General features: G+C 38.1%; 1 protein-coding gene across 6 annotated transcripts in view; it reads left to right on the top strand.

The window, feature by feature from the left end:
• FERMT2 (FERM domain containing kindlin 2) overlaps positions 1-14,383 on the top strand; it is a 142,398-nt gene that overhangs the window by 108,587 nt on the left and 19,428 nt on the right. For 3 of the 6 annotated variants that reach the window (XM_064365874.1, XM_064365875.1, XM_021670724.2), the window contains 4 exons: positions 9,715-9,747; positions 10,074-10,299; positions 10,407-10,509; positions 12,752-12,859. In XM_064365874.1, the coding sequence (XP_064221944.1) occupies positions 9,715-9,747; positions 10,074-10,299; positions 10,407-10,509; positions 12,752-12,859 (470 nt within the window). The remainder of the gene's footprint in view (positions 1-9,714; positions 9,748-10,073; positions 10,300-10,406; positions 10,510-12,751; positions 12,860-14,383) is intronic. The other 3 variants (XM_064365877.1, XM_064365876.1, XM_021670725.2) reach the window with 1 other exon arrangement.

Below are 14,383 nucleotides of genomic sequence, written 5' to 3'. Positions count from 1 at the left end.
GCTGAGATTGTGCCATTGCACTCCAGCCTGGGCGACGAGCAAAACTCCATCTCAAAAAAAAAGGAAAAAACAACAGCCGTCTCTGCTTTGCATTTTCTGCTTCCCTGCCTTCCTACCTTTTTTCTTTAAGGTTTCACTCCTTTGAAGAGCTTTCTTAGATTCCCTTTCATTACTTTTCCAATCTGAATTAGGCATCCTTCTGTCATAAGTCAGCAGAGTTTTCTGTTGGGTGGTGTTATACTGTGTGTTCTCCCCTGCTAATGTGAGCTCACTGAATGAAGGGACTATCTCACTTTTGTGTCACCAGAACCTAACTCAGCATATGGCACTCAATAGGCATTCAGGTAATGTCTGTTGGGAAGCTTGGTGACTAATTAAGTTATGTTCTTTAATAGTGGCCATATACCTAGACCGAACATTGCAGTTTTCCACATTTCCATCAGCCACAAATTTATAAATCCGTTACTTAGGTCCCTTCGGCAAATTTTGATTTTTTTTTTTTTTTGAGACAGAGTCTTGCCCTGTCCCCCAGGCTGGAGTGCAGTGGCATGATCTCAGCTCACTGCAACTTCTGCCTCCCAGGTTCAAATGATTCTCCTGCTTCAGCTCCCGAGTAACTGGGATTATAGGCACCCACCACCATGCCTAGCTAATTTTTGTACTTTTAGTAGAGACAGGGTTTCACAATGTTGGCCAGGCTGGTCTAGAGCTCCTGCCCTCGTGATCCACCCACCTCGTCCTCCCAAAGTGGTGGGAGGTGAAATTTACTAATTAATCTTACTAATATAGTTCATTCTGGTTTTTTAAATTCTGAGATGATGATGGTAATAGTAATAATGAAGCAACATTTACAGAGCACGTACTGTGCAGTGCCCATGACTATTTTATGCACTTTACCCATGGAAACCCATGTAATTCTCACTACAGCTCTTTGCGGTAGATTCTGTTTATACCCACATTTTATGGATGAGGATAAGAAATTATGGCACAGTGATGCTAGGAACGTCTTAACATCACAAGCCTTCTAACTTTTCTGTAACTATGTACTGATTGCATTTTGAAAGATACAAAGAAATAAGACAGTCAGTACTTTTAAGTAGCTTATAGATTAGTGGAAAAACAGTTACTGTACTTAAGGAGGTAATATGTAAATGTTAAATGACATTTATGGAAGATAATGTCTTCAAAATTCAGAAAACAATTCCAAACACAGTTTGTGAATTCAGCTTTTAAGTTCCAGTGGCTAGGTTTGGGATGGGAAAAGGCAATCTAAGGAGAAAGAATGATACTGACAAAGAACATCCTTGCAAAAATATAAGATGTGAATAAAGGAGTTGAGCCAGTTTATGGCGAAGAGACCTCTGAGATCCTTTGGGATAGCACTGGAACGTACTTAATGGCAGATGATGGAATTTAGAGTAGGGCATTGTAGAATGATTGGTTTCTGAATATGTTACAAAATTATCAAATCGTTATTGTACAAAGAGTATCAGATTTACTTCCAGTCAATAATTGTACAGGAGTGAATGTGGAGAAGGGTTGCTGATATTGGTGGAAGCCTACAGGTTGAAGAAGAGGTTAAAGAGAATAAAAGGGGCCGGGCGCGGTGTCTCACAGCTGTAATCCCAGCACTTTGGGAGGCCGAGGCAGGTGCATCACCTGAGGTCAGGAGTTCGAGACCAGCCTGGCCAACATGGTAAAACCTCGTCTCTACTATAAACACAAAATTAGCCGGGCATGGTGACATACCCCTGTAATCCCAGCTACTCTGGAGGTTGAGGCGGGAGAATCGCTTGAACCTGGGAGGCAAAGTTTGCGGTGAGCCGAAATGGTGCCATTGTACTCCAGCCTGAGCAACAGAGGGAGACTTTGTCTCAAACAAACAAACAAAAAAGAGCATAAAAGGTTATGTCCATGTGATAATGTGACATAGTAAGAAATAAATATAGTCATGTGCTACATAGTTATGTTTTGGTCAATAACAGATTACATGTATGGTGGTAGTTCCATAAGATTACAAGATTACAATACTATATTTTCTTTTTTTCTTACTTTTTTTTTTTTTTTTTTGGTGACAGAGAGACTCCATCACCCACACCGGAGTGCAGTGGAGCAATCTCAGCTCTCTGCAGATGAGATACAGGCAATTTTCCTTTCTCAGCCTCCTGAGTAGCTGATACTATAGGTGCATACCACCACCCCCAGTTACTTTTTATATTTTTAGTAGAGATGAGGTTTCACTATGTTGGCCAGGCTGGTCTCCAACTCCTGGCAGCAGTGAGCCACCCACCTTGGCCTCCCAAAGTGTTGGGATTACAGGCATGAGCAACCATGCCCAGCCCCGTATTTTCACTCTACCTTTTCTGTGTTTAGATACACAGATGCAGATACTTACCATTGTGTTACCTGCAGCATTCAGTACAGTAACATGCTGTACAGGTTTGTGGCCTGGGAGCAAGAGACTATACCATCCGTATAGCCTAGGTGTGTAGTAGGCTATACTACACAGGTCTGTTTGAGTACACTCTGTGATGTTCACACAACAATGAAATCCCCTAACGATGCATTTCTGAGAACGTACCTCAGCCCTATTGTTAGTGTATGCATGGCTGTTCTTGCACCTTTTCATTGCATCATTGGGCTGTTCCTGTGCTGCCCAATGTTTGGCTAGCTTGTGCCCAAGAAGCACATCCTTACCAATTCTTACCCTCCCCAATCTTGGGCTCCCTTGTTCTTATTACCACCACTTCCCTTTCACCCAGGCTGCAGCTGCTTTTACTTCTGGTCTGTGTACCATTCCTCAGTTCTTTGCTTTCAGATGCCTGACCATTGGACAACTTTGCACGCCCTAAGGGACATTCGTGGACTCTATTTGTAAGAGATCCTTTTCAGAAAGAAAACCAATGTTTTTATTAAACATTGCCATTACTGTCAACCACATTTATTGAGCAACTTCTTGTCCAACACACTACATGTAATATATTGAATCCTCACAGTTAAATATATTAATTGAACAATTTTGAAAAACAGCATGAGAAGAGAAACTCAGAGTGGCTAAATCACTTGCCTGGGAACCAGTTCCTGGTTACTGGTAGAGCTGAACTGTGAGCCCAGGCTCATCCCACTCCCAAGCTAGAGCTTTCACCATTGCGCTATGCATGCACCCGCCTCCTTCCCCCTTCTACTCCTCACAAGTGCCACAGAACCATAATTTTACCAGATACGTCAGTGGCCAGAGATGCCATAACCTAGCTTTTACTTAATTTGTGTAGCCTTATTTACATTAAAGAAAAAAATTAGTTAAAACTTAAATTCTCTAAGAAATCCTTATACTGTACTCTACCGATGTAGTGGCAATCAGAATCGTCCCATGCCAAAATTAGAAGCAATAACGCTGAATGTTTCTATAAGTCTTAGAGAGTTAGAATTTGGGAAGTTTGAGGAGGTTTTGTTGCCTGGAAACCACAGGTAGAAGACCAGTATGCATAGAAATTCTGAGAGTATGCTGGTCTGGGAAGAAGGAAATCTTAAAATTTTTTCATCATACAGAATGGCTAGAAGCAAACCCTATGAGTATGAAAAATACAATTCTCAGCTTATATTTTACAAAACAAAAAGACAAGAAGCTGCTGGTAGAATTGGAAACACTGGATACTTTTGTAATAGTTTCTCCTTACTAAAAAGTGCTGGATTACTGGTATGAGCCACTGCACCTTTTGGAAACCAGCCCAACCCTGTGTGTGGGTGCTCCATGTCCCAGCGGTGATGAGGAGTGAGAGAAGGAAATAAAGACAAAGACACAAGAGTAGACGTTCACAGCATGGGTCCAGGCGTCCGATGCACTCTGACGAGTGAACTGCATTGGCCCTGAGCTCTGGGCTCTGTTTGCTTTTATTAGGTAGACACTTGTTTATTGAGGGGTGGGAGAGCAGGGAGGGATGATTAGGGGAGGCCTTGAAACTATTGGGAGAGGCCTTGAAATTAATGTGGGCAAGATAGCCAAGGAGGAGAGATATGGTCTGCAGTATTCAGTAGCAGACATGATTCTCATGCAAACCTAGAACACAGAATTCTACCACCAGTTGCTGCCAAGGTGCGTTAGCATCAGAAGCATAGCGGATAAGGCGCTACCAGATCTGACCACACCCAGTGCATCTCAGGGCTTTTTATCTCCCAAGCTTTGTGGACACACAGTAATCAAGATTACTCCGTATTCTGAGAATCTAGGCAGAGCCTGTGGCATTCTGGTAATCTCTGCCTTGCAAGGCTTTTCCTCCTTGTAAACTCCCATCTGCAAGACCTTCTGCAAGATGTTGTGAGCAGAGGTCTCTTCCCTTCTCAGAGATCTTACTCAAGTCCTCTTTGCGAGATCCTCATGCAACCTCCATGTTGAGAAGGCATTCGTGGGACCAAAGCAGTATTTCCTGCCCTGCAACCACCCGGCGGTGTTCCACGGTTTCACAGCGATCTCAGATGGTCTTTCCCTTAGGCCTCCTGTTGCTGCTTGATTTCTATTTTACTGCACCAATATTTGATATAGCTTAGTTCAGGGTATAAACTTCAGTGTACAGTAAGCAAAGCAAGCTTATAAACACCTAGCCTCTAAACATTTTTAAAAGTATTCTTTAAGTACAAAAGTATCACATGCTCATAGTAAATATTCAAATATTACAGAATTATGTATTTTTTCATTTATTTTTCTAACAAAAGTGGGACTGTGTTATACATACATTGTGTTTTCTCACTGATACATACTAATGAACCTCATATTTTTTAATTATAAAATTTATACATTAATACAGTCTCTTTATAATAAACTCAAATAATATAAAAAATGTATTAAACTTAAGGTGAGTTCCTCTTAAACTTATTCCCTGGCTTCTCCTTCTCAAGAGGGAGCCATTTCTTGATTACTACATATAACTAGGTTGTAAGTTTGTAGACAAACTTGACAGTACCCTTTCTGTGTGTTTATATACATGTGTGGGTATATGACTTGCATGTCTGGTTTTCTTTTAATAACATAAATGAGATCCTAATATCTGTTGTATGCTCTGCAATTTGATTTTTGGTGATCAGGGTTTCGGTGATCTTTCTGTGTCAAAGCAGAGAAGTTTCCCTAGTTCTTATAAATGACTTCAGAGTTTTACCTATAGAAAAACTATCTTTACCTGTTTTTCTACCTAGGTGGTATCTAATTTTTCTGTCAGATATATCCCAGAGCTGGGTGTTGTGGTGCACACCTGTGGTCCTAGCTACTTGGGAGCCTGAGACAGGAGGATCTCTTGAGCCTGGGATTTCGACCTGGGTGCTCACACCACTGCACTCCAGCCTGAACAACAGAGCAAGACCCTTTCTCTAAAAAAACACATGTATGTGTAGATACATATATATCTATACACTTTATATCACACACACACTCTGTTTCTCTCTACAGAAAGTTTCTGTGGCTTACACTTCCATCAGCAGTATATGAAAATGCCTCATTTCTTACATTCTGCTCAATATTGAATGTTGTAAATCTGTATGTTTGCCAGTTTGGCAGTAAGTAGTATCTCAGTTATTGTGTGTTTCCTTGATAAATACTAGGATAATTGAATAATTTATATATTTGTTTTTTCTATTCTATTTTCAAAGAATAAATTTTCTTTAATTTGTATTTTTGTTTTCAGTGATACTAAATTTTAATGTGTTACTTTCCTTTATATACTGGCATTTTGTTTGTGGCCTTTTTTTTTTAACCATATAGTTTTATATTTTTATGTAGTCTTATATCTGTTAGCCATGTACTTTATAGTTCTAGGCTTTTACTCTTGCTTGGGAAAATTTTCACCAAAAATATAAAAATGATACCATAAAAATTCTTTTAATAAAATATAAAAGATAGGTATTTTGGTGAAAACTTTCTAAAATTCATTACTTTAGTATTCTTCTTAAAATATATAATTTACAATAAGGTGGCAAATTTTACTGTGTTGCAATATAGCAGTATTTAGGAGTTATTTGATTATACAGGGTTTTAAATATCTACAGTAGGTGGACACAGACTATAGTGCTTTTTAAACTCTTTATTTCGCCTCCTTATAAGTTTTTTTTTCTTTTTTTTTTTTATTTTTTCCTTATAAGTTTTAAGTTATCTTTCCACGTTGTTCAGTAAGCTCATATTTTGTTGGTGACTAAATCTGCTATGTTATCTTACTCTTTACTAGTTTTCTGCCTCTGATGTATTTTAAACCAGGCACTGAGGTAAACAACTTAGTTCGGATTGTCTCTGAACTGAGACTAAGGAATTTAAAATACCCATACCCTCTGACCCAGCAGTGCTGCTAGAATTGGGAAATAACTACAAAAATGTTTATTGAAGCATTGATTTGCAATGATGACATTAGTAACAGAATTTTTTTTTTTTTTTTTTTAATTTTTTGAGGCGGAGTCTCATTCTGTCGCCAGGCTAAGTGCAATGGTATAATCTCGGCTCACTGCTACTGCCACCTCCCAAGTTCAGGTGATTCTCCTGCCTCAGCCTCCTACGTATCTGGGACTATGGGCACGTGCCACCACACCTTGCTAATTTTTGTATTTTTAGTAGAGATGGGGTTTCGCCATGTTGGCCAGACTGGTCTCGAACTCCTGATCTCAGGTGATCTGCTGCCTCAGCCTCCCAAAGAACTGAGATTACAGGTGTGAGCTACCACGCCCAGCCAGAATTTTATTATTTTTATTTTTCAAAACAGAGTCTTACTCTGTCGCCCAGGCTGGAGTGCAGTGGTGCAGTCTCTGCTCACTGCAACCTCCGCCTCCTGGGTTCAAGTGATTCTCCTGCCTCAGCCTCCCAAGTAGCTGGGGCTCCAGGCATGCACCACCACACCTGGCTTATTTTTTGTATTTTCAGTAGAGACAGAGTTTCACCATGTTGGCCAGGCTTGTCTTAAACTCCTGACCTCAGGTGATCTGCCCGCCTCGGCCTCCCAAAGTGCTGGGATTACAGGCGTGAGTCCCTTCACCTAGACAGTAACAGAATTTTAAACGAATACAAGCAACACCAATTGGGAATGGCTTACATAAGTTATAGCACATGGATGCAGTGTGTAGCCCTACAGCCAGACTGGCTGATTTATAGCTTGGCTCTGTAGCTTACTTGCTCTTGAACTTGGACAAGTTATTTAACTTTGCTTTGCCTCAGTTTCCTCTTCTGAAGTGAATAGAGTAGTTGTGAACACTAAATGAGTTATTATCACAGCGCCTACAGAACTAATAAGAACAATGAAGTAATTATGAAATAAAGAATATACAATATAGGAAATTGAAAGGGAGTAGATTTGGGTGAGTGGCTGATTCTATTAAACGTGTGATTGTATTAGTTCTTTCTCACATGGCTATAAAGAAATGCCTGAGACTGGGTAACTTAAAAGAAAAGCGGTTTAATGGGCTCACATTTCTGTAGGCTGCCCAGGAAGCAAGGTGGCGTCAGCTTCTGGGGAGACCTCAGGAAACGTAATTACAGCAGAAGGCAGATGGGGAGCCAGCACTTCACTTGGCTGGAGCCGGAGGTAGGGGTGGGATAGGGGAGGTGCCACGCACTTTTAAACAACCAGCTCTCAGGAGAACTCACTATACGGTACCAAGCGGGGGATGGTGCAAAACCATTATGAGAACTCCACCCCTACAGTCCAGTCACCTCCCACCAGGCCTCTTCTCCAACATTGGGGATTACAATTAGACGTGGATTTGGGCAGGGACACGGATCCCAAACCATACCAGTGACTTAGGGAGAATATCTTTTCTATATTAGAAACTTTATAAAGAAAATTATGAATTCTAACAACTCAGTTTTGGATAATAATTATAGTACATCATACTAGGTACAAATTTTCAGTATTCTGACATATTTATTTAATAGATCTTTGAAATAAACAAGACTTTGCCTAGAAGTTAATGTTTTTTCACACTTTTATCTATATGCACACTGTCTATAGCAGAAATACCCTTTGCCCAGCTGAGTTGAAGTAATGTTTTCAGCCCATTTAATAAATGTGGAGTGTAATGCTTTCAAAAGGTGTCACACAATTTTAAGTTTGAAAAATACCTGTCTAGTTTAAGGATCTAGCGTTTAAACAAAGCCCCAGGACTTAACGATCCCAGTGTTCTTTAAATGCTGAAAAAGAGTTCACAGCTTTGCTTTGTGTTTTAGGATTAACAGTGTTCGGATTTTAAAGGGGTGTTTTGTTGTTGTTTTTTGAGAATTTTAAATGAATACATGCACACCAATTGGGAATGGCTTACATAAGTTACGGTACATGGAAGCTGTAGTACTATAGCGTCCAGTTATGGTACATGGATACTCTAGTCTTGCTTTGTTGCCTAGGCTGGAGTGCAGTGGCGCAGTCTTGGCTCACTGCAGCCTTGGCCTCCTGAATAGCATGCACCACCCCTCCCGGCTAATTTTTGTATTTTTAGTAAAGACAGGGTTTCACCATGTTGGCCAGGCTGGTCTCGAACTCCTGACCTTAAGTGATTCACCCACCTCGGCCTCCCAAAGTGTTGAGGTTATAGGCGTGAGCCACTACACACCCAGCCTAGATTTTGCAAGTTTTTTTAGTACTAATGTTGAAAGAACACATGTCAGGGACATCAAATCAAATATGCTGTCTAGCAAGAGGTTACATTATCATCAGTAAAAAGGTTTTTTTTTTTGTTTGTTTGTTTGTTTGTTTTACTTTGCCTTTGCTTCCTAGACTAGGTCATGACAGCTACAAAAATGTCTAGCTCCACTTTTTCACAGGAGTTGTTTCTGTCATTGCATGGGGAGGAGAGTTAAAAATAGTAGGAAAGGAGAGATTCCTAAGCTTAATCCTAAATTTAGGGGATGGAAAAGCCATTTTCTTTCCATCATTTATTAACAGTGTTATACCCATATACCCATTACACATTTTCTTTTGAAAAAGTATGACTACAGAACAAAATATAATTTAACAGAGCTAGGACTTGGGGGAGCTGCTTGTACTTAATGTTATTCCCGAAATTCATCTCCTTAGTTTTTGTAGTTTAAATAAAGGAGCACATACCATCAGTTGACTAATGTAACAAACTGTCATTTACGTAGCCTCTACTGTATGCCTACTCCTAATACTGAGAAATCAGAAGACAAATAAGGCAATAATATCTCTTCCTTTTGGGATTTAACTATAAAATCAACCTCTGTTAGACTCTTTCTAGAGCCAACTTTTATCTACCCTTTTGCATTAGTACTTTATTTGTTTAAAATTTAAATTTTAATAATTTAAAATTTAAATGTTTAAAATTTAAAAAATACTTTATTGTAAATCTGTTGAAACCTGTTTAGTTATTTACTGAGAAGACATTACTATAAAATTATTCTTGATCTATATGAATTAATTCAGTTATGTTGCATTACCTTAAAACGGTATGGATTTCAAATGGTGGTAAAAGTTGTAGACATGTTTTTCATTATATACTTGACTAGAGCACAACTTCATTCTTTTAAATTGGACAAAAAAGACCTGTTTTACTTATGTTGTAGTTTCTAAGGTTCTTTACTCTGAAATCCACTTGAAATATGTACTTCAGTTTATGATTCACAGTTAGGGAAAATCTGTTTTTTTCTTTTTCTCATTTTCTTTTCATTCTTTTGTTTCTGTCCTCTGTTGTTGCCTTTCCTTTACCTTCTGAACTCCTTTCTTTCCTTTCCTGTAGGCACTGATGTTCTTTACATTGGCCCTCTGAAAGGTGAGCCTTGCCACAATTTAAAGAAAAGGAGTCGGTCTGTCTGCTTCAGCTATATCCTTATTTTCTAATTCTCTTGAACTGGTTTTTTTCTCCAGAATTTCTGCAAACTTAATTATATTCTTAAGCCTTTGTTATTACATGTTTCAGTGTTATACAAGGAGAATTAATTGCACATGTTCTCATGACAGGTAAAATAATATACTAAGCTTTTCTTTCAGAATAAAACTTTTGTTTCACAATGTGCTTTATATCATAGTATGTGTTATTATTGAAAAATAAGATGTTGTGCTGCATTCTTACTACCTGTTTTTCATGTTACTTATTAGGAAGTATATATTCAAGCCCAGGACTGTATAGTAAAACAATGACCCCCACTTATGATGCTCATGATGGAAGCCCCTTATCACCAACTTCTGCTTGGTTTGGTGACAGTGCTTTGTCAGAAGGCAATCCTGGTATACTTGCTGTCAGCCAACCAATCACGTCACCAGAAATCTTGGCAAAAATGTTCAAGCCTCAAGCTCTCCTTGATAAAGCAAAAATCAACCAAGGGTAAGTTTTAAGATATAGATACAGTTGAATTTCTTTATCCAACTAGAGGTCGAAATATTTTCTTAATTCTATGGTGTTTTGTTCCATACTCTTGTTAATTTGTCCAGATGGCTTGACTCCTCAAGATCTCTCATGGAACAAGATGTGAAGGAAAATGAGGCCTTACTGCTCCGGTTCAAGTATTACAGCTTTTTTGATTTGAATCCAAAGGTACCGAGGGTTTAAAGGGATTTTTTTTTTTTCATTTGTTTTTGGAAGTGGGTGGAATAACAAATCATTTGTATATAGCAAATCTTGAATAATTATTAAAGACTCAAACCTTTAGGCAAAGGTATTTGTATTTTAAATAAGTCTATTTTAGTAGGTTGGAAGCATAACTAAATCTTTTTTATTGTTGTTTTTAAGATAATGAAACTTTCGGTTGATTTGGTTTTATTTCTTTTTTTATCTCTAAGCTCTTAGAATGTCATGATTTGTATTTTAAAGGTACTGGTTTGATACTATAGAATTGGCAAAGTTTAGGCAGGGCACAATGGCTCACACCTGTAATCCCAAGCGCTTTTTGAGAGGTCAGGGCAGGTAGATCACGAGACCAGGAGTTTGAGACCAGCCTGGCCAACATGGTGAAACCCCATCTCTACTGAAAATACAAAAATTAGCCAGGTGTGGTGGCGCACACCAGTAATGCCAGCTACTTGGGAGGCTGAGGCAGGAGAATTGCTTGAACCTGGAAGGCGGAGGTTGTAGTGAGCCAAGATTGTGCCACTGCACTCTAGCCTAGGTGACAGGGCAAGACTCCATCTCAATAATTGGCAAAGTTCATTTTTCCTCTCTTCAACTATATTTAAGTAAAAGAATTTTCAGAAAGATTACCTTTTCACTTACTTTTAGATTACTAATTACATGCCAAAGGATCTTGCTTCAGAAAAAAGGGTTTTTTTTGTCTTACTCTGTCCCCAGGCTGGAATGCAGTGGCATGATTGTGGCTCACTGCAGCCTCAAAGTTCTGGACTCAAGCCATCCTCCTACATCAGCCTCCTAAGTAGCAGGGACTACAGGCTCACACAACCACATCTGGCTTTTTTATTTTCTGTAGAGATAGAGTCTCACTTTTTTGTTTAGGCTGGTCTTAAAACTCCTGGGCTGAAGCCATCCTCCTGCCTCAGCCTCCCAAAGTACTGGGATTACTGGCCTGAGCCACCATGTCCAGCCAAATTTTTTTTAGGTCTGCATTTTTTTCCTCTAACAGACAAGCACTGTTATTTGTCTTTACTATGATTGGTATTATCTCTGCTACCATAGTACTTTGTTTTTCTGGTAAGATTTAACTTTGCTAAAATACCTGGAGCTCTTTTTCCCCTAGAAAACACTTGGCACAGAGGTTTGAATTTTTTACTTCCCTATCAACCTGAGGGAAAAAACCTCTCTTGACTACCTTCTCATCCTTTTCATGTCTAGAGTATAGTCTAGATTTTAATGTTATGTTTCTCATCTTTCATTGTATGCTTCAGTAATTCTTTATACAACAGCAAAATGTTTGTAATAGATCTATAGAAAATAATTTTAATTCATTTTCAGGCTACATCATAGCTACTTTTAGTAAAGCTAAAGCTACTTTGGGAATAGTTACATTTGTGAGGGGAACGGACATGTATTTTGTCAACATTCTAAAATACATGTTGAGCATCCCTAATTTGAAAATGTAAAATGCTCCAAAAGCTAAAACTTTTGAGGGCTGACAAAATGCTGAAAAGAAATGCTTATTTTGGAATTTTATGTTAGGGACACTCAACTGGTATAATGGAATATGCCAATATCTATAAAATTTTAAATTCAAAACAGAAGGTCCCAAGCATTCTGGATAAGGGATATTCCATCTGCAGTATTCTTAAGGCATTACTATTGACTTTTAGTTATATAATGAAATGGATAATTATATTTGCCCTGTATTTTGCATATTTAACTACCATTTCCAAGGACTTGCCACTTGATCTGGGTATGCCTCTCCACAGTGAACAGAATGTTCCCCACAGTAATTTGCTTTCTGATTACATTTTAGTATGGCAAATTGCAATAACAATACTGAAAAATAATCAGTAGTTCCACCTTATTTTAACGTCATCAAATTAGATTTCTTATGTTAAAGGCTATAATGTCTAGTGGTTATTTCCCTGAAAAATACAGAATCTGCTTTTAATATTGTAAAATCAATTATTCTGTCATATATTTTAATGTCATTTTTAACAGAAAATTAGATGTGGGCATATATAGGCATATCTGACCCCATAGTTATCCTTTTTATAATATGTGATTGTAAATAAAACTTCTCTATTGTAAATTAAAATCCCAGGAAAAAAGTTGTAAATTTTTCTTGTCAATTGAATATTCAGAGTTTGAAATTTATCAATGGTAAAGGTGATATATTGCAAAAGAACTGTTTCTCTTTCTGCAGTATGATGCAATCAGAATCAATCAGCTTTACGAGCAGGCCAAATGGGCCATTCTCCTGGAAGAAATCGAATGCACAGAAGAAGAAATGATGATGTTTGCAGCCCTCCAGGTAGTTGAAAGGTCTAATAAATGGGACTTATTTGGGTAAAGGGTGGGGGGTTATTTTTAAATAGTAAAGTGGAATTGTAATTCCAGTAACTTTTGACAAGACAGAATTATTGCCATGAAGAAAGTGAATAGAAACTTAGGAAAGCAAAACAAATACATTTTAGTTCGACTTTTTTATCTTATCTAAGAGTTTAGTGGTATACTTGAGTATTTTGTGGGAAAAAAAATTATCCTCTCACCCCCAAATACGTATCTGCTCAAAGCTACTCAGTTTTTCCCTTGGAAAGAGATATTTATTAAAAATCAGATTTCTGAAATTGAATCTGAAGCTTATCTGCATAATTTCATAAATAGCCAGCATGATACAACACACTATAAAATGGGCTGTAGCAAGGCAATACTTTTAGGTGATAAGATTTAGAGAGACTAGTGAAACCAAACCTGTTTCTACAATGATAATCCTTAGGTAGATAGCTAACATTTTCCTTAGATTGAACCAGTTTTTTCATATGTGGATCTTACATACCATCTCCTTGAGAATTATAGGGGAGCTTATTCAAAAATTAATTATCGCCTTCATTAGTAACATTAGGATGGCATCCACAAATTCACATTCTTAACAGATACTGCGGTCTGATGACCAAAGTAATTCATCTTTCTTAAATTTCAGCTACCGGAGTAATGCTTTGGCAAGTATTCCCAGTTATGATGGGATTCTGGGTTCAGCCTAAAGTCCTGATAAAGTCAGTGTTCTATAAATAACAGAAGTACAGGAAGCAAAGTTGACATTCAGTTGAAGAACTTTCACTGTAGAAAGGATTTTGTTTTTCCTTAGAACACAAACAAAAATGCTCTTAGTCTTCCAAATGCCTTCTTTTATACATCCAGAAAAGTTTTCACTTGTGACTCAAAGAGTTGCCATTAGAAAGCAAGAATGGGGAGTGGGTTAGCCAAAAAATGAAAATTTAAACAGCAAGAACAGCTAATTTTCACCTTAGTTTACATAATGAAAGAAGGGAGTTGCAAAGATGCATAGACAAGGAAAATGCCAGGTGACAGATGGATTAATCAGTTATTTTCTAGGGACTTGCTTAATGAGCCAGTGAAGATCCTGTATTGTGCTTCTAGATAACTCAGATTCTCTGGCGAACTTCTAAAATTAAATTCTGGAGCAGGTTGTTGGGAGTCCCCTCACCTGGTTATGGCATTCTTCCTGCATTCTTCTCACTTTGAATACAGGCTCATGATGTTCTAGTGGAGGTTTGGCCAATGATAGAATAATGCCTGTAAAAACATGTGTGAAAGACTACAGTTATTATGCTATTGCTTTATTTTTGTATTAAAAAATAGTACATGTTTATGGTTATTGTTTTTAAAACCAACAGATACCTACTATATGCCTGGCACATAGTAGGTGCTCCAAAAGTGTTTATAAAATGAGAGTACACACGGTTACGTTTTCACAGAAATGGCATGATTCTGCAGCCCACCCTCACCTAATGTCTCATGGGCATTCCATATCAGT

The sequence above is a fragment of the Aotus nancymaae genome, unplaced genomic scaffold (assembly GCF_030222135.1).
Source record: "Aotus nancymaae isolate 86718 unplaced genomic scaffold, 86718_ANA_hifiasm-v0.15.2.pri h1tg000062l, whole genome shotgun sequence".
NCBI classification, from domain to species: Eukaryota; Metazoa; Chordata; class Mammalia; order Primates; family Aotidae; genus Aotus; species Aotus nancymaae.
Note: the sequence above shows the minus strand (reverse complement) of the source record. Positions and strands in the feature narration are given on the sequence as shown.